This window comes from Balaenoptera acutorostrata, chromosome 1 (assembly GCF_949987535.1).
Source record: "Balaenoptera acutorostrata chromosome 1, mBalAcu1.1, whole genome shotgun sequence".
Classification (NCBI taxonomy): domain Eukaryota; kingdom Metazoa; phylum Chordata; class Mammalia; order Artiodactyla; family Balaenopteridae; genus Balaenoptera; species Balaenoptera acutorostrata.
Window position 1 is genome coordinate 197377871 of NC_080064.1, and position 23023 is coordinate 197400893.

General features: G+C 62.2%; 1 protein-coding gene across 8 annotated transcripts in view; it reads left to right on the plus strand.

Annotated features, from left to right (window-relative positions):
• Positions 1 to 23023, plus strand: part of NAV1 (neuron navigator 1) — a 210739-nt gene that overhangs the window by 74854 nt on the left and 112862 nt on the right. For 7 of the 8 annotated variants that reach the window (XM_057548851.1, XM_057548882.1, XM_057548885.1 and 4 more), the window contains one exon: positions 7061 to 7846. The exons of the other annotated variant lie outside the window; for it this stretch is intronic. In XM_057548851.1, coding sequence (XP_057404834.1) covers positions 7061 to 7846 — 786 coding nt within the window. The remainder of the gene's footprint in view (positions 1 to 7060; positions 7847 to 23023) is intronic. 8 annotated transcript variants of the gene reach the window in all.

The following is a 23023-nucleotide window of genomic DNA, read 5'->3' on the forward strand; positions in this document are numbered from 1 at the left end:
AGGGGGCCACAGCCCAGCCCTAGATCGGACCTCACCTCCCGGGTCTGAGGCCCTCCAGCCACAGTCCCCGCTCCCTGTGGGGCCGCAACCCAGAGCGCCTATGCCCTCCCAGCCTGGGAGAGCCCTGCCCGCCAGCTGGGGACACTGGGCTTCAGGCTCAGGCCCTGTGTCCTCCCTGGGCTCGTCTCGGCCCCCTACTTCACACGATGGGCGGGCTCGCCCCCGTCCTGTTGGCATGGAGGCTCAGGGCAGAGGCGTCCAGTGCTGTGAGCTCCCAGGAACGCGGGCTGGAGTTAGACTTCCTCAGCATTCTCAGCCTCCCGGAAGTGCTCCCTGAGACGCTGGGCCAGAAGGCAGACTGGGGCCCACGGTCCCGGGCTCCACGCCCAGCCTTGGGTTTGCTGGGCCTCATTTTCCCCAACACAGGTGGACAGCAAATCTCTTCCGGGCCCACACTCCTGACCTTGGAGCCCATAGGAAAAACCCCCAACCCTGAAGCTTAGGGAGCCTCCTGGGCCCAGAGAGGCTGAGCCAGGGCCCTGCAGAGTCCGCAGAAACGTCTCAGCTACCAAGGCCCTGGAAAGCAAAGGCTGGGAGGAAGCAAGAGGATCAGTCTGGGAGGGCTTCCTGGATGAGGTGCGAGCCAGCTGGTGCATCCATGCTGGACCACTGTGTCCACCGGCTCTTTTTCTCCTCCAGGTGGCCGGGGAGGGTGGGGCTCAAGTTCCTGGTGGGGCTGCCAGGTGCACGAGGGAATGTGAGGACTTCTTGCCCACTCTCGCCCTGTCCCCCACAGGTGTGCAGGGCAGAGATGGGGGAGGAGAGGGTCTCAGCTGTGACCTGACCCAAGGTCACAAGAACTGGAGCTTCCTCGAAAGGGCAGAGAGAGGGTGTGCTGGGCTCCCCGTGGCCCAGGGCTGCAGGGAAGGGAGGGAAGATGTGGCTGGGACGCTGTCCCCGGGCCTGGCTGCCATTCGGCACCAGCTGTGCTGTCTCACCGCAGGTACCGAGACGTCACTGCTCTTTACAGTCCCCACACATCTGCTCTGAGTCACGCATTCATTCATTCCATCAATCGTCATTCATCAAATATTTCTGAGAGCCCACTGTGTGCAGAGAGCCGTGATGGGTTCTGGGAAAAGCTCATCGTCAGTAGGCCAACCAAGGGTGGATCCTTGGGAATCACAGAGGAGTGGATAAAGGATGTTGGCTGGATGCCAGGCAATTATTGCATTGGCTGCAGTAAGCGTGTGGGAGAGTCAGGAAAGGCATCGCACAGGAGGGCCCTTTGGCCTTGAGAAGGGCCAGGAGAAACAGAGGGTCCAATCCTCTTTCCACGCCAGCTCCTCCTAAAGTCTTCCCGGCCTTGACTGACAGCAACCCCAGGCCTAGAACTGTCCAGGCCCCAATCCTTGGGAGGGTCTTGACCCCTCTCTTTCCCACAGACCCACATCTGGTCCATCTGCAAACCCGAACGGCTTCAAAAGATGCCCAGAGTTGACCATTCCTCACCGCCGCCAAAGTCACCACCAGTTCCAAGCCACCGTCATCTCTCACCTTGATTTTTGCAGTCTGCCCAGGAGCCCCGCCCAGCAGCCAAGGGACCCTTCCAAGGGGGAACCAGGCTGTGCCAGTCCTCTGCTCCAAGCCGGCCGGGGGGCTCCCATCTCACTGGGCGAAAGGCCAAGTGATGACCTCTGAGGCCTCCGCACACTGGCCTCCATCACATCCTGACCTCACTGGCTGCCGCCGCCCCGTCTTTTCTCTCTAGCAGATACGCCTCTGATCTTGCGATTCTCCGAACACACCCGGCACACCCTGCCTCAGGGCTTTGCCTGGGCTGTTCCCTCTGGCTGGAAACCTCTTCCCCAGATATCCATAGAGATTGTCCCCTCTCTTCTTCAGATCTTTACTCAAATGAACCTTCTCAGTAAAGCCTTCCTTGGTCACCGAATCAAATAGTCACCCCCTGCCCACAGCTGTTTCACATTCCCCTTCCTGCTTTGTTCTTTCTCCTTAGCACTTCTCAGTAGCTGACGTTTCTGCCTATTGCCTGTCCCTCCCATTGGAGTGGACGTCCCACGAGGACAAGAGTTTTTGTCGGTCCCGTTCTCTGCTGCACCCGCAGCACCTGTCAGAGCTGGCGTGCGGAGGCGCTGAGCAGGTGTGGGCAATGGGAGGCCGGCTGGCCAGCTGCAGGCGAGACGCCACTCGGCATCAGCCACCTCCGCAGCCTCCAGCCTGGCCTCGTGCATGTTTTGGGTGCTCAAGAAGTCCCTGCTGAGAGGTGGAAGGACATGGGGGGTGGGTGACATGGAAGAGAAAAGGGCAGAAGGAAGTGGGCATCAGTGGCTGGAGGGCTTTCCACAAAGGTGGAGGTGTCGGGACGTGATGAAGGACCTCATCACAGGGGTCAGGTGGGGACACGTTAAAGAAGGTGCTTGTCGCTCAGCCCCTGCTCTCCAGATCCTGACTGTGGGCATAGAAATCAAGAGAACCCTCCCCTCTTCTCTGCTCTGCCCTTAGCCCTCGAGGGAACCAAGTGTGGACTCACCTGCCCACTCCCCCTGCCTCAGATCCCACCTTCTCCCAAGGTCACCTTTCAAGGTCAACCAGGTGGGGGCAGCCTAGCCCTCCTTCCCAACTTCTCCTCTCTTCCTCACTCCCCACCCCCAGAAATCCTCTCTCAAACTGAGGGGCAGATCCCAGAATGCCCTCCCACAACCAGGGCTACATCCATTTCCAGTCACGGGCGGGGGATGTAACATCACACTGCATGCCTGTCCTTGGCCGTGTGCCTGTATCTTCATTCCTCAAGTTGCTTTAAGTTATCGGTCAACAGATGTGGTCAAATCGCTCATCCCACGCCCACCGCAGAGACTGCCGATGCCTTTGGAGAGAGAGGAGTGGGGTGATGAGCGATTTCAGGGGGCTGGAGACTGGGGACTTTCATGATTCCAAACCAGCCTCCGTCCCGAGTCCCCTCTGGAGCCCGGGCAGGGTCCAGTCCCCGCCACAGGCCACTGCATCATCAGCACCCACTCCCTGCCCAGCCGGGCCTCTGCCTCAGCACACAGACCCTCGCCTTCTCTCTTCGTTGGACCCTCCCGGCCAGGCGGTCCTGCAGAGTGGGGAGAGGAGAGGGGACGGGGCAGGAACCCCTCAGTGGGAGGGGCTCCAGTCTGGGATTGGGGGTGCTGTGACAGGGCAGGATCCTCTCTTTTTAGGAATCACTTGAGGAAGCATATATTGGCTTTATCGACTGCTGCTGGAATGGCTGTTGCCACGGCAGCCGAGCGCTCCCACTGCAGTAGAGGATGGTGGGAAACTCGGGATGTGAAAGGAATAAAGAGAGCCGGATAGAGGGAGAGGCCTCACTGGGGAGCGTCTATAAGTTCCAGGACGCCAAGATGACGATTTAAAGGGACCACCCCGTGATCACAGCAAGACCCTTTAGAGAGGGACAGCGGGAAGGTGAGCAGTACTGGGTGGACAGAGGGGGGACCGGTCCTCATGGGGATCAGCCCTGAATCAACCCAGGCGGTGAGCACGGAAGGTATTTTCTGTCTCATAAATTGACAGGTGGTGTTTCATGCAGAGGGAGGATGGAGGGGGTCTAGTGCCTCTCTTCTGGAAAACCCTCTTTTCTAAAAGGAGGCAAAATTTCAGGAGCTGTTTATTGAAGGAAGGGGATGGGCATGGGGTTTGGGGCGTGTGATATCCCTGAAGAGGAGACACAGGGGAATAAAGAGACGGGGCAGGGACCAGGCTGAAACACAGGAGCCGATGAGGGGGTAAGATCCCCAGGAAGGAAGGAGGATCAGGTCCAGGGCAGTGGGCATCCAGGGACCAGGAAGCGCAAGTGGACAGCGCAACAGGTGGAGTAGTGTCAGAGCAACTCCAGGGACTGATGTGGGAGGAGGGAACCTACAGACGTGGGTACCAGAGACGAGGGGCCGGAGGAGGCGCCGGACCTTGTCTACAGCAGTGCGCACGGGCTGGGATGGACCACAGCGCAAATCATGCTTTTCGGCTAGATGGCAGCTAGTTCATTTCTCCTTGTCTGCTAAGGAGGAGATTGAATTTGTGTACAGGAGGAGGACATACACACAACAAGCAAACTACTGTAACCTGGTACACTAGGGAACAAGTGTCCCCAGACTCTCAAGCTGCTGTTTTTAGGAATGGTGAGATTCCCACGTGATTGAATTAGCTGTGTCTTGTGCAAACTGGAGGAGACCCCTGAGTAAGGATGAGGACTTCAGAAGCGATTGTGATTTCATGAAAAGCGGCCTGTGTCGGGGGAGGGAGCGCACGGTCACCCAGCCCTTTGGCACCGACGATGGGACTGGATCCCCTCCTTGAGCTGGGATCTTGTGTCTGGGCTTAAGCATGAGTGTCCCGTGTGTGCCCAGAGGGGAGATCTCCTAATTGGCCTCCTCCTTTGGGCACTCTCTGTGCCCGGACCAAGTTCTGGCATGAAGCCACTTAAGCCCCTTTACCCATCCTGTTGCTTCTCCCTCCCTATCTGAAATCGCGATCCCAGCCCACCCATGAGTCTCCTAAGTGCTGGACACAGGCCCAGAGGCCAGTCTGCATTGTGCCCTCTGCCACGGGACCTTCTAGTGAACTTGCACTCACTGCCCCTGCTCCCTGCCCACCCCCCCGCCCCATTTGAACCCTTCCCTATTTATAGTGCATCCTACTCCAGGAAGCCTCTGAGATTTCCTCCACCTATTCTCCCACCTGCCAGCACGACCTCTTACTCCTATGCTCATATGTATTGGGGACCTCCTAAGTAAGTGCCAGACCCTGGGGTTACAGCATCAGTGAGACAGCCAGGGCCTCTGTTCTCCGGGGTTGGGAGTCTCCCCCTTGTCATTCCTGTAATCAGTATACACCCACCTCCGTCTGTCTGCCTGCAGCGAATGTGTTGATGTGCTTGACATTGCTGTTTCCCATGAAAAGGAGTATTATTTTCCCAGGTCTTGTATTGTTATCTTGCATGTCCTGCCAGACATTGAGTTCCCTGAGGGCAGAATCGCCATCTTTCTCTGTTTCTCCCATGCCCAGCCAAGGGTCCACGTTTCCTACCAAACACCCCTCTGCCTGAGAAGTCAGTGCTCAGTACTGTGGTCAGTGCATCCTCTCTGCCACGACACCTGGACTTGCAGACTTTATAGTGTCTCAGTCCAGGCCTGGGATGATGGAAGACAGAGTCCTGGGGACAGGACCCAGGAGCCATGCAGGGAGCAGGCCCGAGGCACAGCCCGCAGGCCTCCAAATCCACGTTACCAACACAGCGGCAGCATCTGCTCCACCAAGGTGCCGAGAGACACGGCTCCGTCCCTGAGAGCGTGGGTGCCGGTGGGGGAGACGGACACGTACACAAATGCCTCTCACACCAGGCAGGCTGTGATGAGTGCTAGCAGAGTGCGTGAAGCAGGAGACACCGATTCTAGGGTGAAGGGGGGCCTGGGGCTAGAGAGATGGAGGTTGGGGATGAGGTGGGCAGGTATCCGATGGCTAGTGCTTTCTGGCGAATAGTTCTCAGGGCTGTGCCTTCCCCAGTGTGTGGCTCTGCTGGGGCCCACTCCTCCCTTTCTCCTGTCCCTCACTTTCTTGCCGGAGAACCATTTGCTTAGGCAACTTGGCCCTGACCTGGGAGGCCGTGGAAAATGGGCAGTGTCGCCCTCTACTGAGGGACAGCCCCTTGCAAACGGCTGCCTGCTCGTCAGCCTCTAGCCTCCGCTCCCCACCCCACCCCAGCTCTCTTCCCTGGGCCCGGGTGGGAGGGGAGGGAGAAGGGCTCGGAAAATGTCTTTTTTAAGTGCTCTGCAGGCTCCACCGTAGCTCTGGCAGGCAAGGGGCCAGTGCTCAGCTTCCTCCTGATGCCCTGGGTTTGACAAAGCGCTTTGCAGGTCCAAAGTCCCTTTACCTCTGAAGCTGGTACTATAACCGCTGTGAGAGAAGACCGGGGGTGGGGGGGGGGATGCAGTGACTTTGACAAGGTCATGGAGTCACCGGGAACCCAGTCTCCAGATCCCGAGAGTCAGTCCTTGCCTCCAAGGCCCTGAGGCCCCTGCCTAGTCAACCCTGGGCCCCGTCTTTCCAAGCCACCCTCGTCCACCCCCTGCCCCCGTCCTCCGGAGGCATCCTGCACTTCAGGAGGGCAGCCTGGAGCCCCAGAGACTGAAGGCAAGTGGGGGGCCGGGAGTTTCCCGGGCGACCTGGATATTGTTTCTCCACGCCCGCCGCATCTCCCCCCAGGCCCCACGAGCCCACTCTCCCTCCGCATCCCGAGCCGCCCAGTCTCAAACCCTTTTACCCGCACGCCCATACCAGCTCAAAGGAACCTTTCCACCGCGCCCCCCACCCCCACCCCCACCTCCGGGCGCGGCAGGGGGCAACCCGTGCCCCGAACCTGCCCGCCTCGGCGGGGAAAGCGAGGAGAAGACCGGGTCGAATTCTTCATCTCCCCTTACCCCCTACTCATCCGCCCCTGGCTCTCGGCTGCAGATACCACCCCCTCTCGAGCCAGAAATAGACTCTCTCTCCCCCACCTCCCGGCGCTCGCGCACACCCCTCCCCTTCTCCGCCGGCTCCTCCGCCTCCCCCCTCCTTCCTGCGCTCCGAGCCGCAGCCCACAGCCTCCGCTCCCGCTGGCGGGCGGCGCGCGACCCACGGGACCCACCGGCCGGCGGGCGGGCGGGGGACCGGGTCCCGGCGCCGGGCACCTCCGAGCGCCAGCCAGCTGCGGGGCTTGCGTTCTTCTTTGATTGATTTTAAGATTTTGATTTGTATTTTCCCCGCTCCGCCCCTTTTCCTCCGACCCCGCCCCATCGCTCCACGGCTTCCGCGCTCCTTCCCTTTCCCCGGCTTCCTTCTTCGCGATTCTTTCCCGGGCGCCTCGGCTCGCCTCCTCCCCGCTCCCTCGCTCCCTCCTCCTTCCTCTCCCCTTCCTCCTCGGTTCCTTCCGTCCTTTCTCTCCCCCTCCCCTCCCCCGCCTCCTCCCTGCGCGCTTTCCCCCCCCCCCCCCCCCCGCCCCCGGTGCCTGCAGACGCGCGGATCGTCCATGCGCTCCTCGCGGGCAGAATGCTGGGCGGCAGCGTCAAGAGCGTGCAGCCCGAGGTGGAGCTGAGCGGCGGCGGCGGCGACGAGGGCGCGGACGAGCCTCGGGGCGCGGGCAGGAAGGCGGCGGCGGACGGCAGAGGCATGCTGCCCAAGCGCGCCAAGGCGCCGGGCGGCGGCGGCATGGCCAAGGCCAGCGCGGCGGAGCTCAAGGTCTTCAAGTCCGGCAGCGTGGACGGCCGAGTCCCCGGCGGGCCGCCCGCCTCCAACCTGCGCAAGCAGAAGTCGCTCACCAACCTCTCGTTCCTCACGGACTCTGAGAAGAAGATGCAGCTCTACGAGCCCGAGTGGAGCGACGACATGGCCAAGGCGCCCAAGGGCTTAGGCAAGGCGGGCCCCAAAGGCCGCGAGGCTCCGCTGATGTCCAAGACGCTGTCCAAGTCCGAGCACTCGCTCTTCCAGGCCAAGGGCGGCCCAGCGGGCGGCGCCAAGACCCCCCTGGCCCCGCTCGCCCCCAGCCTGGGGAAGCCGAGCCGGATCCCGCGCGGCCCCTACGCCGAGGTCAAGCCGCTCAGCAAGGCTCCCGAGGCAGCCGTGAGCGACGACGGCAAGTCGGACGACGAGCTGCTCTCCAGCAAAGCCAAGGCGCAGAAGGGCTCCGGGCCCGTGCCCCCCGCCAAGGGCCAGGAGGAGCGCGCCTTCCTCAAGGTGGACCCGGAGCTCGTGGTGACCGTGCTGGGAGACCTGGAGCAGCTGCTCTTCAGCCAAGTGCTGGGTGAGTCCTGCCTCCCTGCCCCACCCCTGCCTTTCCCCTCGCCCGCTGCCAGGGAAGGTGTGGGGAGAGCGGCGGGGCTCTCTAGACCCCGGGTCGGGCTATGCGGGGACACTGCATACCCCAGATGCACAGGGCTGGCCCGTCCCCAGGTGCATATGGCTGAAGTGCGCCTGGTAGAGACGTCCCCAGGCTGGGGCTCTGCTCTGGCCTGCCGGAGGTGAGGCTGGACAATGGGGTTGGGGGCTTAGCTCCTCAGAAATAGAGCCCATCAGCTTCCCGGGATCTTAAAGCCTAGAATCTTAATACGGCAAAACCTGGGGGGCTGGTGGTGACCTCTGCCGTGTGCGGTCTGTGCGGGGCAAGAGCGCATTCAGCATTGCCGGGGAGCGCCGGCGGGAGCCGATCTAGAGCACAGATGTGGAGAAAGCAGATGTGAGGGCTGTTTGGCCGCGGAGCAGAGCTGAGGCTCCGCTTCCTCTCTGGATCCCCGGCGGGAGCACGAGTCGGATTTCCCGGGTATGGGCTGTGGCAAGGAGACACGACGGGGGCCTGGGGGCAGGCGGGCAGCCAGCTGCCCGCATCTGGACGCGTGTCCTGCACCTCGGCCCCGGCCCCAGGCCTGGGCCAAACCCCTACCCCACCCCACTCCCCAGGTTATTAGGGCGTGTGGAAAGGTCTGGGCTTTCGCGCGGAGACTCCTGGTTGACTGGGAAGCCTTTGCCTTTTGGCTAATGGAAGCCGAGCAGGCGGGAAGGGAGGAACAAAGCTCGCTCGGGCGGAGGAAGCGCAGAGAGCTGCCCCATTGTTCTCCGAGCCTGAAGAGCCTAAGCAAAAAACCCGGAGCGGGCCCGGAACTGCGCTTGCTTTCCCCGGGGACCCTGTGCCCTGAGAGGGAGGGACCCGGGATGCGCGGGACGCAAGGCTGCTGCGCCTCGGGAGCCGGCGCGGGCCGTGCCGGGGCCACGAGAGGACAGCGGCGAGGCCCGGAGCCGGGCGGCCGCCGTGGCTCCGCGGACTTGTTGCGGTGGCGGGGATGTGGGTCCTCCGGCGCCGAGGGACCCGAGCTTCCCGGGTACCAGGCGGGCTGCCAGCCCCGCTGGGGGCTGGGAAGGGGCGTGTGCGTGCGCGTGTGAGGGGCGGGACCGACGCGGGCTGCGGTCCGAGTGACGGGCAGGACGAGGTGGGGCGCGTGGGAATGGGGGGTGAGGTGCTTGCCTGGCGGCCTGGAGAAGTCAGAGCTGGGAAGACTGGTTCGACCTACCGCGACCTTCCCGGGACCCACAGGCCCCGTGTGGGCCAGGACGAGGGACCCCCGAGCAGGGGCAGGGATTTGGAGCTTTGGATTCAGAGGCTCACAGAGGAGGCCGCATATGGGCTCTGCAGGGGCAGTCGGGGGGCTGGACAAGGGCAAAGAGGGGGGCGCAGCGGCCTAAAGGCCCGGCCTCCGCAGGCAGGGACCCGTGGGGATGAGGGTGGGGGCAGAAGCCGAGGGGTGGCCTCACCCCTCCCCCACCCCTCCCCCCTGTGCCGAGTGCTGCCCTCAAGGAGCTTACAGTCTAATGGGGGTGAAACCGACAGTAAAGGAGAAAAGAAAGAAAGTAATTCCAGGCACCAAGGAAGGCTGTGGAGAAAATGGGGGCGGGGCCTGCTTAGGCCCCTCTAAGGAGGTGGTACTGAGCTGTGACTGAGGCCAGGGAAGGTGCAGGGGCAGGTGGGGAGAACACTCCCTGCAGGGCTGGGAGGGGGTGGGGTGGGATGGGATGGGGGAGAGGAAGCGGGGGCTGTCTCTGGGGGGAGTGGAGGGAGTGTCAGCGACACAAAGAGCAGAGGGCACAGCCCCCTTTCAAGGTCAGGGCTTCCCCAGCCCTGCGTGTCCCTACACTGCCCCAGGACCTAGCTGCCTGGCCGAAGCCCTCTTAGTTGCATCTCAAGAGGCAGTGACCACAGAAACCCTGGCAGATAGTCGTAGAGCTGGTGGGCGAGGGGAGAGGAGGGCAGGGGGAGAGGCTTTGCTGTGACCCCTCACGCCCACTCAGCACTTGTCATGTGTCAAAGCGTGCCCTGGGAGTGAGGGGAGAACAGGCCCCATTTCCCAGGCGGTCCGGAAACGCAGGGTCAGAGTCTCTAGGGGCTTGGAGTCTTCCCTGAGCCAGTGATGGGAAGGCAGATTCTGCACGTCTGTCCTGATTGCTAAGTCGCAGCTCTGTGTAGGGGACCTGATTGAGGGAGGGGAGTCAGCGGGCAAACGGGCCTGACCAAGCTGGTGTGTGCTGGGCATGGGCCACCAGACCGGCCCTGATGACCCCACGGCGGGGCTGGTGCGGGGAGAGGGGTGGAAAGTCTGGTGAATGTGCTGGACTGACCCCGGGCGGGGCTGGTCCCAGGAGGGCAGTGAGGGGGCATTGAAGGGTGGAGCGGGGAGGGCAGGGGAGGAGGAGGGAGAAGATGACGGCCAGGTAGAGCCCCTCTCCTGTGTGGGATGGGGTGGGGGAACAGGAGAACCCATGAAGGTGTCCGGGTTGTCAGGACCCTCCCTGGAGAGCAGGGTGGCCCCTGGGGAGATGAGTGGACGCCTCTGCCTCCGGATGGTGGTGAAGGACGCAGGCTCTACACCCGTGAGCCTCCAAGTCAGGACACGCTTACTCCCTGGGACCATCTCAGACCCCGGAAGCTGCCCAGCCCCGGTTGCTGGAGGGAGAGGGAGTGAGGCATCCCCGAATAAGAGCCTTTCTGGAATGAAAGGGAATGAAAGCTGATCATGGCTTGCCAGAAATCAGCTGGGGCCCAGATGGTCCAGACAGGCGCCCTGCCCTTCCCTCGCTTTGGAAGCTGCCAAAGAACTAGGGTCCCACTGGGAAATCCTAGAAACTTGGAAGACTGAGGGGTGAGTGTCCGGGGGAAGGGGGCCTGTCTCAGGGATCATATGCCCTCGGACCCTGGTGGACAGTCCATGTCAGGCAGTTCGGCTCCAGAGGGAAGGTCACCGGCCCCTGGCCTGGGTCTGGGGCAGGCAGGAGGCCGCAGTCCTGAGTTCCCTGTGCAGAAGTCCTAAGCTCTGTGACCTCCTCTGGGACTCACGTTCCCCATTTGTGAATGGCAGAGCTGCTCCACGGCTCTCTCCTACCTGTTGGCATCAGGGAGGGGTGCAGATAGAGGTGGTCAGACCTTGACAGGGCCCCAGGTGCCTAAGAGAGCCTGTCTTAACTCAGAGCAGTTACGTACACAATCCCGTCCCGACCACACTCCTCCACCTCCTCAGCCCTGGGTGCGAGGACCTCCAAGCAGTCTGGTGACCCCACGCACACTGCACCCCCTTTTCAGCCCTCCAGACAAGGGGACCAGGTCAGGTGCAAAGGAACCCAGGCGGCTGGAGCGCCTGGTCCCACTTCCTCAGAAAGTGTCTGGACCCACGTGAGGGGTTGCCGTGACAACGGTTAGGCCCTCAGAGACGCAGGCCAAACAGAGCAGGGGAAGGAAGTCAGGAAATTATCTGTTTCTAAGCCAGTGGGTTGATGTGGGTTTTTTTGTGGGGGGGTGGGAATTTACTCTAGAGATTACATTCTGGGATGCTGTGAATAGGGGGAGGGAAGAAATGGCTTCTCAGATGGCTTTCTTCCTTGTTATTCAGTGCACTGGGGGGTCGGCGGGTGGAGGATTCTTGGGAGTCCTCCAAGATCCAATGCCCGAGCAGCCAGGCCGTGTGTGCAAGCTCACCCGCACTCTCGTGCCCAAGGCTCTACACGCAGGGCCGTTCCTGGTGCCTTCCCAGTGGTTCCCCAGAGGCCCGGCAGGAGAGTGAGGGCGCTGACTTGCAGCCTTCCCGGGCTTGTAGAGCCACAGGTGAAGGAAGGCAAGGCCTGCAGGTGAGCGCGTGTGGAGCGGAGGGGCCGCTGGCACAGGCCCTTCCCGCTGCGGGGCCTCTGCCTCCTCAAGGGTAGCGCTGGAGAGGACGTTCCTTTTCTCCTCGTGTCCAGGGCTAGGCTTCGGGCTCCATCAGGGCCCGTGGGGTCCTGCTCTTACCCTCTGGGCCTTGCCCTGCTCAGGCCGCTGCAGCCAAAGCCGTCTTCCTCCCCATCCCCGGGCAGCCATGGCCCTGCTGCTGCCGAGAACGGATGGGGGACGGGAAGGCCTTGGGGTAGCTCCTGTGCTCTGGGGACAAGGACACGTGGAGGGGAAGTGCCCAGGGCTTCTCTCAAGGAAGATGCCCTCGGTGGTCAGCAGCGGCTCTACCCCCAGGCCCCAGGCCCTCCTGGATGGGGGTTGAAGGCGGAACAGCACCAAGTCGCCTGGAATCCTGGGCTGCTTTCTGACCATTAGCCCTCGTCCCACCCCCTAACATCTCCTGCGGCCGCAACCGCCACCCCTGTGGCCTGTCCCCACCCAGCTGCCAACACCGGAGGCTTTGTCTTCTGCAGACCTCCAGCCTCGGCCTGCTCTGGGCCGCCCCTCCACACCCGTGCCCACAGCCCACAGCCTGTGACCTCGAGGGCTGGGGCTGCAGGCTGCTCCACGTGGCTCCAGGGAGAGCGGGTCCTGCGCTGAGCCGGCTGAGAGGAGCCCCCAGGCCCATCCCTGCGGCTCTGCGTCGCCTTCTTGTACAGCCGGGAGAGAAGAACCCTCTCCGTGCAGAGACCCCGCCTCCCCCCTGGGATTCACAGAACACACAGTGGAAATTGTCTGGTTGAGCCACCCACCTAAAGCAGAACTTACTCCCTCCTAGCATCGTAGGCAAGTGGGTGTTCTGTTTACACACTCCCGGTGACAGAGAGCTCACTACCTCATTTTCCTGGAAAGCCCTCGTTATTAGAAAGCCCGCTAAGCAGAGTTTCTGTCTCCTGAGAGTTTGCACCCGTGGGTGCAGATCTGCTCTCCGGATCCTCTCGGGTCAGGCTGGCCTGCCTCTCAGAGGCCTGACTGCATCCCCTCACATCTTTCCTCCCTTCGCCCCCTTTTCCTCTTTCTCCCGTCTGTCTTTTCTTTTGCAGTAAGACTTGGTAGGGGGAGGGGCCAAGCTGTTCCCCTGATTCCTGGGCCCCGTGGAGTCCAGCCCCCAGCTGGACCCTCCACCCCTCATAAGGTCTGTCCCCCAGCACCTGGCCGACCTGGGCTCCCTCCCACAGCGTCTCCCTCGGCCTGGAGGCCCGCGCCGGCCGGCCTGCCAGCCAAGGGGAAGTGGATACCACATGCTTCTCATTTGCGTTGGCTGACCTCCTCCCACAGCCTGTTTGCATTACCCAGCTGCGTCTGATGTCCCCGGGGCCCGCAGCCTCCCTCTCTTGCCGAGGAAGGCCGGGGGGCCGGGCGCAGCTCGCTGGCCCTGTGTGGGCAGGCTGCGCTCCTGCGTGGAAGCCTTGGAAGGCTGCGTCAGCCCTCAGAGCGGGCACCGCCCCCCGCAACTTCCCCTACTGTGGCTTCTGGGGACCCGGGCCCTGCAGGGAGAGGAAACCGGAGCCCCCTGGGTCCAAGGCTTCCTTCTGACCAGCAGGCATCAGGGCTCAGACCGGGAAGATGCCCCCGGAGGGTGTCTGTCTCCCGGAGCTGTGCCCAGGGCGTGTCCGGCGTGGTCGCAGCCGCGTGTGCCCGGAAGGGCGGATCCCAGTTCTTCGTCTCTGATCGGCACCTGTGCCTCTGGCAGAAGAAGGGGCAGATTGCAGGGGTGCGGCCGGTGGGGGGAGCGAGCACGTGCGGGGTCCCCACTGGCACTGAGGCGAGAGAGCACGGACACCACCTTGGGCACGTTACAGGTTCACCCCGAGGGCTCGGGCTCCGGCCGTGTCCAGGCTCTCGCCGCCAGCGCTGCCTGTTTACCGCGCGGCTCTTCTCCAGCTCAGCTCTGGCCAGAGCTTGGCCGGTGGCCAGGGCGGGCCTTGGCCTGAGCCCTCATCAGGTCTATTTTCGACATGCCGATGATATGTTTCAGGGCCTCTGCAGCGGGCGGTTCCTGCACCGTCTTCTAATTTCCGAGCAGCAGCGCTCGCTCTGAACCGACTTCCCAGGGTGCTTGCTCACGTGCCTCGGGCATGCGAAGCCAGGGTGTGGGCCCTGTGTGCCCAGGCTGGTCCCCGGGGAAGCTGGCTCGTCTGGAAGGGTGTCCAGTTGGGGTGCTGCCATTGGGAGTGATCTGGTGAAAAGCGCTGGAGTTTTCTTGGAGAGCCAGGCCATCAGCCGTGACCTTGGGCTGCATAGGGAGGTAGTGAAGGTTGAGAGCGCAAGACAGGCAAGTGTGTGGGGAAACCTGCGCGTAAACCTTCACGTCCGGACGTAAACCCCCAGGACGTAGATGGGGCTGGGAGTCAGGGTGTGCACGAGGGTGCACAGGGGCTGGGTGTGTCACGTGGAGCGGTGCACAGAAACACTTGCACACTCGGCCCCTAGCAGCTACGCACAGACCGAAGGGGTGTGTGTGTGTGTGTGTCCGTGTGTGCGCGTGTGTGCGCGCACACAACTGCCCAGGCGTGAAAGGGTCTGAACCACGACCAGGCTGGAACAGCTTCCCCCAAAGAGACCCCCAGGCAGAGAGCTCAGGGGTTGGGGCCCCCTGTCTGGCTCCTCTCCCAGAGAAGAACCTTGAGGAGGACACAGGCTCCCTCTGCCCTGGGCGACCGCCGAGCAGGCCCTCCCTCTCGGGGGCGACCGCCGAGCAGGCCCTCCCTCTCGGGGGCGGCCGCCGAGCAGGCCCTCCCTTTCGGGGGCGCAGGCAGCTGCCATAGGCCACGGGCTCCAGCACACCCAGGCTGCGGAGTGCCCTCCCCAGGGCCCTGGGACCTGATGCTCCACGGGAGGAAAACGGGCCCAGAGCAAGTGATGACCTACCAATAACCAGCACCCATAGACCATGTGGGGCATGAGATTCTTGTCCCTTAGGTTTAGTGAGTCACTTACTGCTCACAGTGACCCTGTGACCCTGCGCTTACAACTGAGCAAACAGAGACACTGGTCGGTGGGTTGGCCGCCCGAGCCAGGAGAGCAGGTGGGCCGCGGGGCCAGGACTTGACCTTGACCGCTGTGATGTCAGCTTCCAGGAGCCTCAAGACCCCTCCCCCCACAGTGTTGAGTTCTATTCCATTTAATTCAGGATTGCTGTCAAGCAGTCGCTGTGGACAAAGCACGAGCTCCTGGGGTTGCGGCTTTGGGCCCCGCTCGCCAGCTGCTGGTCTACTGGATGAGGAGATAGGGATTCCTGCTCATCCCAGGGCAGGGCAGGTGCTACGGAATAGTTGGGAAGGGGTGCGTGGGAGAGCAGGGTGGCCTGGAGCCGGTCGGTGTGTGGGGTGAGTGCGGTGCAGCAGGCAGGAGGGGACACTGTGGACAAGTGACCTGTGCTTTGAAATGCAGGTTGGGATCCCGGCAGCAGAGATGGGAACGGAAGAAGGAGGTAAATGGGGGGCTTCATCGTGGCTACCGTCCAGCTGCGGGAGAGGTGGGGAAGGAGGTGGACGAGCAGATTGAGGGCGGCCCTGACATGACCATGACCGGCCCCAGGGGTTGCGCTAGGCTCTGGGCAGACCTTTGGGTGGGAGCTGTCAGGGCTTGCCCCCAAAGGCCCCCGAAAGTGTCCCGGCTCTGGAATCGGTCCTGGGAGAGGGTTGCTGAGTGAGGACACCAGCCGGCCCAGGGCCTCGCAAGTTCCACATCTTTTCGCTGGAGCGAATGTGGCCCTTGCTGCCCCTGCAGTGTCCACATGGGAGGGACGAGGGGGAGGACACCTCTGCGCCCAGAAGTTTGTCTTTGATGAGCAGCAGCTCTGATTAGGCCTGAGGGGTCAGTACTTTCCTGCCCCAGCCCCCGGGAGAGCCTAGACCCGTAGCCCACCGCAAAGCTGAATCAGACCATACGTGGCGGCAGCAGCAGCATGTAAACCAGTGTGAGGACTGACAGAGTATTCCAATGACGTACAACTCGGTTGGCATGAAAAGAGAGCCGTGCGTAGGGTGGGCACTGCATTTCGGCTCCAGGATACTTGCTCCATCCGGGAAGCCTTCCTGAAGGAGTTAGGAGTTGGGAGCTGTTTAAAGGAATCAGAAACACTTGGCATAAGGGGCGAAGGCATTCCAGCCACCCAGCTTTCCTTGGAGAGGGTGGGAGGACCGGACTGGACCTCGCCGCTTGGGAGCCCTAGGAGCAGACGGTCCTCGAGGGCTGTCCCGGGTGGGAGGGCTCGAGGTGCTGCGGGTGCCCCGGGGGAGGATGGGGAGCCCTGTACCCAATGCAAATCCTCCTCCTCCTTTGTTCTTTGGACCAGTTTCCGTGCCCTGGGCATTGCCGTGGGGTCCCACTGTCCCAGGAGCTGGGGTGTTTGGCTTTGTCCTGGAGTCGGGTACCCCCAGGAGTCCAAGAGTTCAGGGTTGCTGGAGGACGCAGGCGTGTCGCAATGTCTCAGGGTTTCCACAGACGGTGACAAGGCGTCCAGGGGTGCTGGGGCGTTCACCGCCTGGCCTCCCTTCATCCGGCCCCGCGGGGAGGGCGTTACAGCAGCGAAGGCCGCCGTGCCCCCTGGGCGGGCGGGCAGGCGGTGCTACTGCTGTCATGTGGACAGCAGGGACCGCGAGGGCCGCTCCCCAGCCCCAGGGTCAGGGCTCAGCCTTGGGCCGCCTGACGCCCGGCCCGCCCGGTGGGGTTGGCTTGAGGCTCAGTGGGCAGCCTGGAGAGGCCGCCCCGGCTTCTGCTGCACATCAGGGGGCCTCCTGGACGCCCGGCAAGGCCTCCCTGCTGGGCACCTCCGCCCAGCCCGTGGCTTGGGGGCCACCGAGGGCCTGGCCGCAGGGTTTGAGCTCCCAGGAAGAAACATCAGAGCCCAAGACGCCGCTCGGCCTTGTACTCTGCAGGTGGGTCAGCAGACCCCCTCCCGAGGCCCCGTGGTGGTCCCCGGGACACCCAGAGGCAGGAATCACTGCGGATTGACAACAGCAATGACTAGCACTTAGTGGGCACCCACTGTTTGCCAGCTGTGCTGAGCGCTTTGTGGGAACCCAGGTCAGCCTCACAATGAGACACTATTCAAGGGTCACACGCAGACTATTTCACAATCCTCGAAGACTATTTCACAATCCTCGAGGGCCAGGCTGCAGAACTGGGGATGCCTGGGGCTCCCTGTTATGCCGGAAGTTAACCCCGTGGGTGCCGAGTCGTGGGGTCCCAGGGGCAGGGCGGGGGTGGAGGAGGAACGCTCATTTGCCGCAGGTGTGGGAGCTGCTCATCTTCAACAGCCAGTGTGGCCCTCCTGGTGCGTCGCTGTCGACTGGAAACCCCACTCTGACACGGACTTAGACGTGAAGAAGCTTAGAGGAGCCTGGGGTCACTCGGCAAGTTCACGTAGAGCTGAGATTCAGCCGAGGCTTGATTCGGGCTCATCCAGACTCTTTTGCCTCTGGCACAAGTAGGCACATCTGCCCCCCCTTGCCCTGTAGACAATCTAGAGCCTTCAGGCTGATACGGTCCCGAGAGCCCCGATCTGTAAAAATCAGTTCTCTCCGGCCCTCGGCAAACGTTCCTCGGGTCCCGGGACCCTGCGTCCCAGCGTGTCCAGTCTGGGAAGCAGACCACGGACGGACAGTCACGGGGCAGCCGTGGCCGGAGCTGGGGCTGCAACGCCCAGAGCTGCAGGCAGGCTATGGGGAGAGGGCTTCCCCCGTGGACGGGAAGGTCGTGGCCACAATGAGGATGACCAGACCGGCCGGAGAGACGGGGCCCTCTGAGTCCGCCTGGGATAAGCTGCTCGCCTGGCCCCTCTGCCTGTGAACCCTGGACCTGTCCCTCGTAACCATGGAGCTTGAATAAGCCCTGTAATGCCTCAGCCTCCCTGGTGGTCAAAGAGGGGTCAGACTTGCCAGCTGGCAGCTCGGGGAGGGAAGGGCTGGCCTGGGGCTGAGGCCACAGATTCAGCCCTGTCTTAATCTCAGGGGCTGAGTTCTCCTGCCCCCACCCCACCTCCTTGCTCCCCTGTGGCCAGTGGCTCCTGATTTCTAGATTAGATTCCGCCGAATGCTGCATCTGCAGGAAGTGGAGGGTGGGGGCAGTGGTGTTAGCTTCATGGAAGATCCAGGGGCTCATAATACTATCTGTCAATCATTATGTGATATGTACCAGGCACCGCGCTGAGCACTGTACGTGTATTAATTCTTTTAACCGTCAAGAACAACTTAGTGAGTTAGGTGCTGTTTTTATTCTCATTTTACCGGTGAGAAAACTGAGAGGTTAAGTAACTTCCCCAGAGTCACACAGCCAGGAAGGGAGGAGCCTGGGAACCGCCCGTGGGCAGACTGGCTCGAGCGCCGGCCTCCTTGACCACGGCACTACAGGGCCTCTCGCCGGTGGAGAACTCTGGCCTTGCGGAGTTCCACAGACACGGCAGACCCTCTGGGTAGCCGCCCTGTCCTTCATTCTAAATAGCATGGCCCTGTTCTGAGGTCTCCTGCAGGAGTTTGGCGGCACAGGCAGCCGAGCGCGTCCCCCGGACCCCCTTGGTCCTCGCTGCCAGGCTGAGGACAGTGTGTGGGGTCTGTGGTTGGGGCACTTTCAGCACAGCTGTGTTCGCGTCGCCCCCCTGCACACTTGTCCCGGCAGGACCGTGGCCGGCCCGAGAGCTGCAGGGGACAGCGTGTCCGCCCTTGGCCGGAACCCGGCGTCTCTGGGGCCCTGGCTGCCTGGCCTACGAGGAAAGCACCAGCCTTGAGTCGTGCAGATGCGGGTCCAGATCAACCCTGCTGCTGACCTGCGGGCTGCCCTTCGCCCTCCTCGAAGCCGTCCCTCATCTGCAGGATGGAGCTTACGCGCCCTGCGCGGGGGTAATGGAGGGGATTCAATAGAAGAGGGAGTCAGGGAGCCTGGCACCGCCGATGACCATGCGGTTAGTTCTGTTGCCGCCTTCCCCGCAGGCCTCAGACCCCCGGCCTCTTCATCCTGATCCCGGGGCTCCGCAGACCCGGTGGCGACCAGTGAGCCCAATGGCGTCGCTCCCGGATTGGCTCCAGTTCAGCCCTGGTAGTTCAGTTCAGTTCAGTGTCCTGGTTGTGTCTGGAGCCAGCTTGGGTGGAGGGGAGTTAGTTACAGGACAGGGAGCGTCTTGCAGGGCTGGGGGTGGAGGCAAGGGCAGCCGGGTTTGCGGGGGGAGGGGGCCGGCCTTACTGAGCCTCTTCTCCTGCTCCGCGTTCGTTACTGCCCCGCACGCCTGGTTGCTGCCTTTTGAACCACAGACCCACCCTCCTGCCGCTGGTCCACGAGGCAGAACGTGGTGCCCACGGCTCCGGGCTCCTCTGTGCCAGAGATCTGCCAGTCTCCCCTGGGGGGTGGGGGGCCTGAGAGCCATCACAGGAGAGAGGGAAAACACATTCTCCAGAAGTCGGCTGTATCAAAAGTGTTTAAGGTCATTCCTCAGCCGAGTGGCTGTTTAGACTTTGATAAAAAGAAAATAGCAGAAACAGTATGAAAAGAGGGGTTGAAAGTGGGTGTGTGAAGGTGGCAGAAGGAGCAGCTTGTGTTCAAGTTCATTACCTGTTCCTGGACTTTAGCTCAGGCCTGGGTCCTGTCCAGATCAGAGACAAGCTGGCAGTGCCCTCATTTCTGGGAGGGATGGGGACTCAGGCCTGACCCGGAGCTTTGTGGTGGCCTGATCTGTCCCGTCCCCACCCCAGGTCCTCTGGAATCGTCCTGCCCCGTTTCCAGGCCCTCCTTCAGCCAACAGCCCCTCTGGTGGTCCTTGAAACGTCCTCCAGGGCTGAGACATGGAACCCACCCTGCTGGCTTGTTACCACACAGCTGGGAGGACATCTGGGGAGGGATGAGGCCAAGACACCCTGGCTCCTTCCTTATCTCAGGGAAGCACAGGTGATGGGGTGACGCTGACCCGTCCCTTCCCACAGGCGTGCGGCTAGGGCCTGGGTGTTGGGGCCGGGGTTGGGGGCCCACTGGCCTGGTGTTAGGGGTGGGATTCTGGTGGGGGATGGGAAGGGATTTGCCCCAGAGGATCCAGCCCTGCCTCTGAGCCAGAGGAGCCCAGCCAGGCCTGGGGCTGGGCAGGGGCTGGATTCCTGCCACTTTCCCACACGGCACAGAGATTGGGTTTCCTGCTGAAATCCTATCTCTGAATCACAATCACAAAGTTCCCAGCTTCTCACTGCAAGCTGTTTGCAGCAGCTCTGTGTATTCTGACGGGGGTCCTGGAAGGAAAGACACAGAACACAGTGGTCAGACGCACAGGGTACGGGGCAGACAAACCTGCGTTCAAATCCTGCCTCTGTGTTAACTGGTCTTGAGGCCCTGGGCCAGGTTTGGTTTCCTCACCTGTTCAACAGGTCGAATTGTAGCTACCTTGTTGGACGGCTGCCGGGCTTAAATGAGATACTTCTTAATCTGCTGTTGCCTCGTCATTACCCGTCCACGCTCACCGTGTGGGTCGTAGCGGGAGGACAGCCTGTCCTCAGGGAGCACCAGGCAGGTGAGGGAGACGCAGCCCAGCATCCTTTGTCCTCCGGTGCCTGTGTTCCGGGCCCTCCCTCCTGAGCCTTCACGAGCCCTCAGCCCACACCCCCTGCAGCCAGGCCCCTCCGTCGCCAGAACGCCCCTTCTCTCTTTGGGGTGTCCTTGGGCCCTGCCTCTGCCGTGCTGTCTCATCCCCGGACGCACCATCCAGGTGACTTGTCCCCGGGTCCTCCCTGCGAGCAGCACGGAGCCTGTGCTCAGGAAGCTTCTCCCCAGGGCGCTCGTTCCTCTCCAAACGCCACCCAAACTACAGACCCAGAAGTTAGGCAAGTCCCGCTTTGTGCCGTCAGCCTTACATTTGCATTTGATTAAAAGACAGCAGCGGCCTCCCACCCACATTTGTTCCTTTCTCTCCCCACCGCCATTCTCCCACCCCTCCTGCCTTGCTGAGCTCAGGGAGTCCTCTGGTCGCCCCCCCAACCCCGCCCCGGGCGCCTGGGCGCTGCCTGGGCACAGCCCGTGCCCACTGTGCCCCCGGCACCCTCAGTCCTGGAGCCGCTGGCCGGCCGTCAGAGCCGCAGTGGGCGGGGGTCACCGTGGCCCCCTCCCAGGCCAGGAGGCTCGGGTGAAACCCTCCGGGCTGGTGCTCACACACCAGTGGTGCTTCTCCCTGGTGGAGAAGCGTAATGAAGGGGCCGAGTTGGCCCTGCCTCCTGCTTCCAGCCTGACGGCTGAGGTTTGGGGTTCCTGCCGTCACGTTGCAAATGCCCTCATCCCTCAGTGACCTGTGCCAGGGTAAACGTTCAGAAAAGCGGTGCCGCGGGCTGCTCCTCTCCCGGAGGTTTGGGGAGAGCGGTGTTACTCGTCTGGCGTCCGGTCCCTTTGCAGCTGGAGTCTACTTTGCTGCCCTGAGCGCACGTGTAAAGCAGTGAATGGGCAGGTGAAGGCCACCTGTCAAAGGTTAAGTCCTGTTTGGATGGGGGTCCGAGGCCGGAGCCGAGGGAAGGGGCTCCAGATCCCACCGTCTTGTCACTCGGACCATCTTTCCGACCCATCCCATCCCAGCGCCCCCCCGGCTCCTCCTTCTTTATCCTGCCCCTCCCCCTTGTTCTTGGCTGTTCAGGGAACACAAACTGACACTCGCGTCAGCCTGAACCAGACAGAACTGGAAGGGGATCTGTCCCCACACCCACTCTCATCTTGCTTCCCTCCTTAGCAAAAAAAAAAAAAAAAAAAAATTCCAGATTATCTCAAGCAGCTCTGAGCGTAGGAAACATGAGTCTGGAAGAGGAGCAGATGGGCCGGGGGCGGCACAAGCAACTGTCCTCTGTCTCCTGAGGTTAGGCTCGACGGGCCACCCCCAGGATGCAGGAGCCCAGGATGATGGGCGGAAGAAGGGGTGGCGTCCCATCCAGGCCCGTCCCTGGGCTCCCGACAGCTCAGCTGGTAACCTGGAGGAGAAAGAGCCCTGTGCTCTTTGGGGTTACGGGGACCCTCACCAGGCGCTGGGCGTCTGCTCCTAACCGGGCGGTGGTGTGGTCTTTGGTGCTACAGCAGTGAGCAAAGCAGACCCACCCTGTGTCTTCATGGACTTGACTTGAGTGGGGGGGGAGGCGACCTTAAGCACATAGTCACAGAAGGGAATCCTTAAATCGCCCCGGTAAGTGCCGTGTGGGAGAAGCAAAGGGAGCGATGGTTAGACTGGAGGGGCCAGCCGGTCGGACAGTGCTTCCCTGAGGAAGGGCGCCTTCCCCCTCCCGCCCGGGCCAGGGGAGCAGCCTGGCAGAGGGCAGGGTGTGCAGCGGGCCTGAAGCAGAGCGAGCTTGGGTGTGGAGGAAAGAGGGAGAAGGGAGGGGTCTCGCACGAGTCTGGGAAGCTGGGCTTGGGAGGGGTTTGGGCCAAGCTGGGCCGGGGGACGGGGCAGGGGGGTGGTTAGGGTCAGGACGCTCAGTTTTATCCCCGTGTCAGCAGGAAGACGGGGAAGGTGTAAGTGGGGAGAGTGACATCAGGTTCGTGTCGTTCAAAAGTGACTCCGGATATGGTGGGGGACGAGTCGGAGGAGGCAAGAGTGAAGGGGTCCCGATGGGAAGGTCCCAGCTGGAGCCCCCCTGGGGGACACGCAGTGGCCTGGGGCCGGGAGCAGGCAGCGCAGGCGGCAGGAGTTGCGGGGCAGTGAATGGGACCCTGCAGGCCCCGGTGGGGGGGACACTCTGGGGAAGGGGTGGGGACCTCATTTTGCCTAGATACTAAAGTTTCTTCGGTGCAAAGCACAGACATCCAAGAACAACATCTCGGGGTTTTTTGAATAATAATACCTTTTTTTTTTTTAAATGTAAGCTCGTCTCAGCTGAATGAGATTCATACAAACTGAGCTCAGGAAAGGGAGGGGGCAGTCGGTGTCCTGAGCTGGCAGATGTGGTCGTGACCCTGACGGTGGTGGTGATGGTCTTGGTGATGGTGGTAGAGCTGATAGTGGTGGTCGTCATGCTTTTGGCGATTGTGGTGGTTTAGAGGATGGCGGCGCCCAGGGTGATGGCCATAGCAGTCACTCCGTCTGCAGTAAACTGGGGCACCGGCGATGCTAATGGTTTCTGCCCCAGATGTGCCCGGTCACTCGAGCTAAAGGTGACCTCCAGAGAGCCTACTTTCCACTTCCTTAGGCAACAAGTATTACTGAGCCCAGGGCCACGCTGGGTGCTGTGAGGTTACAGCAGGATGTGGAGGTGGCCCCTGCCCTCAGGGATTTTGTCATCTTCCCAA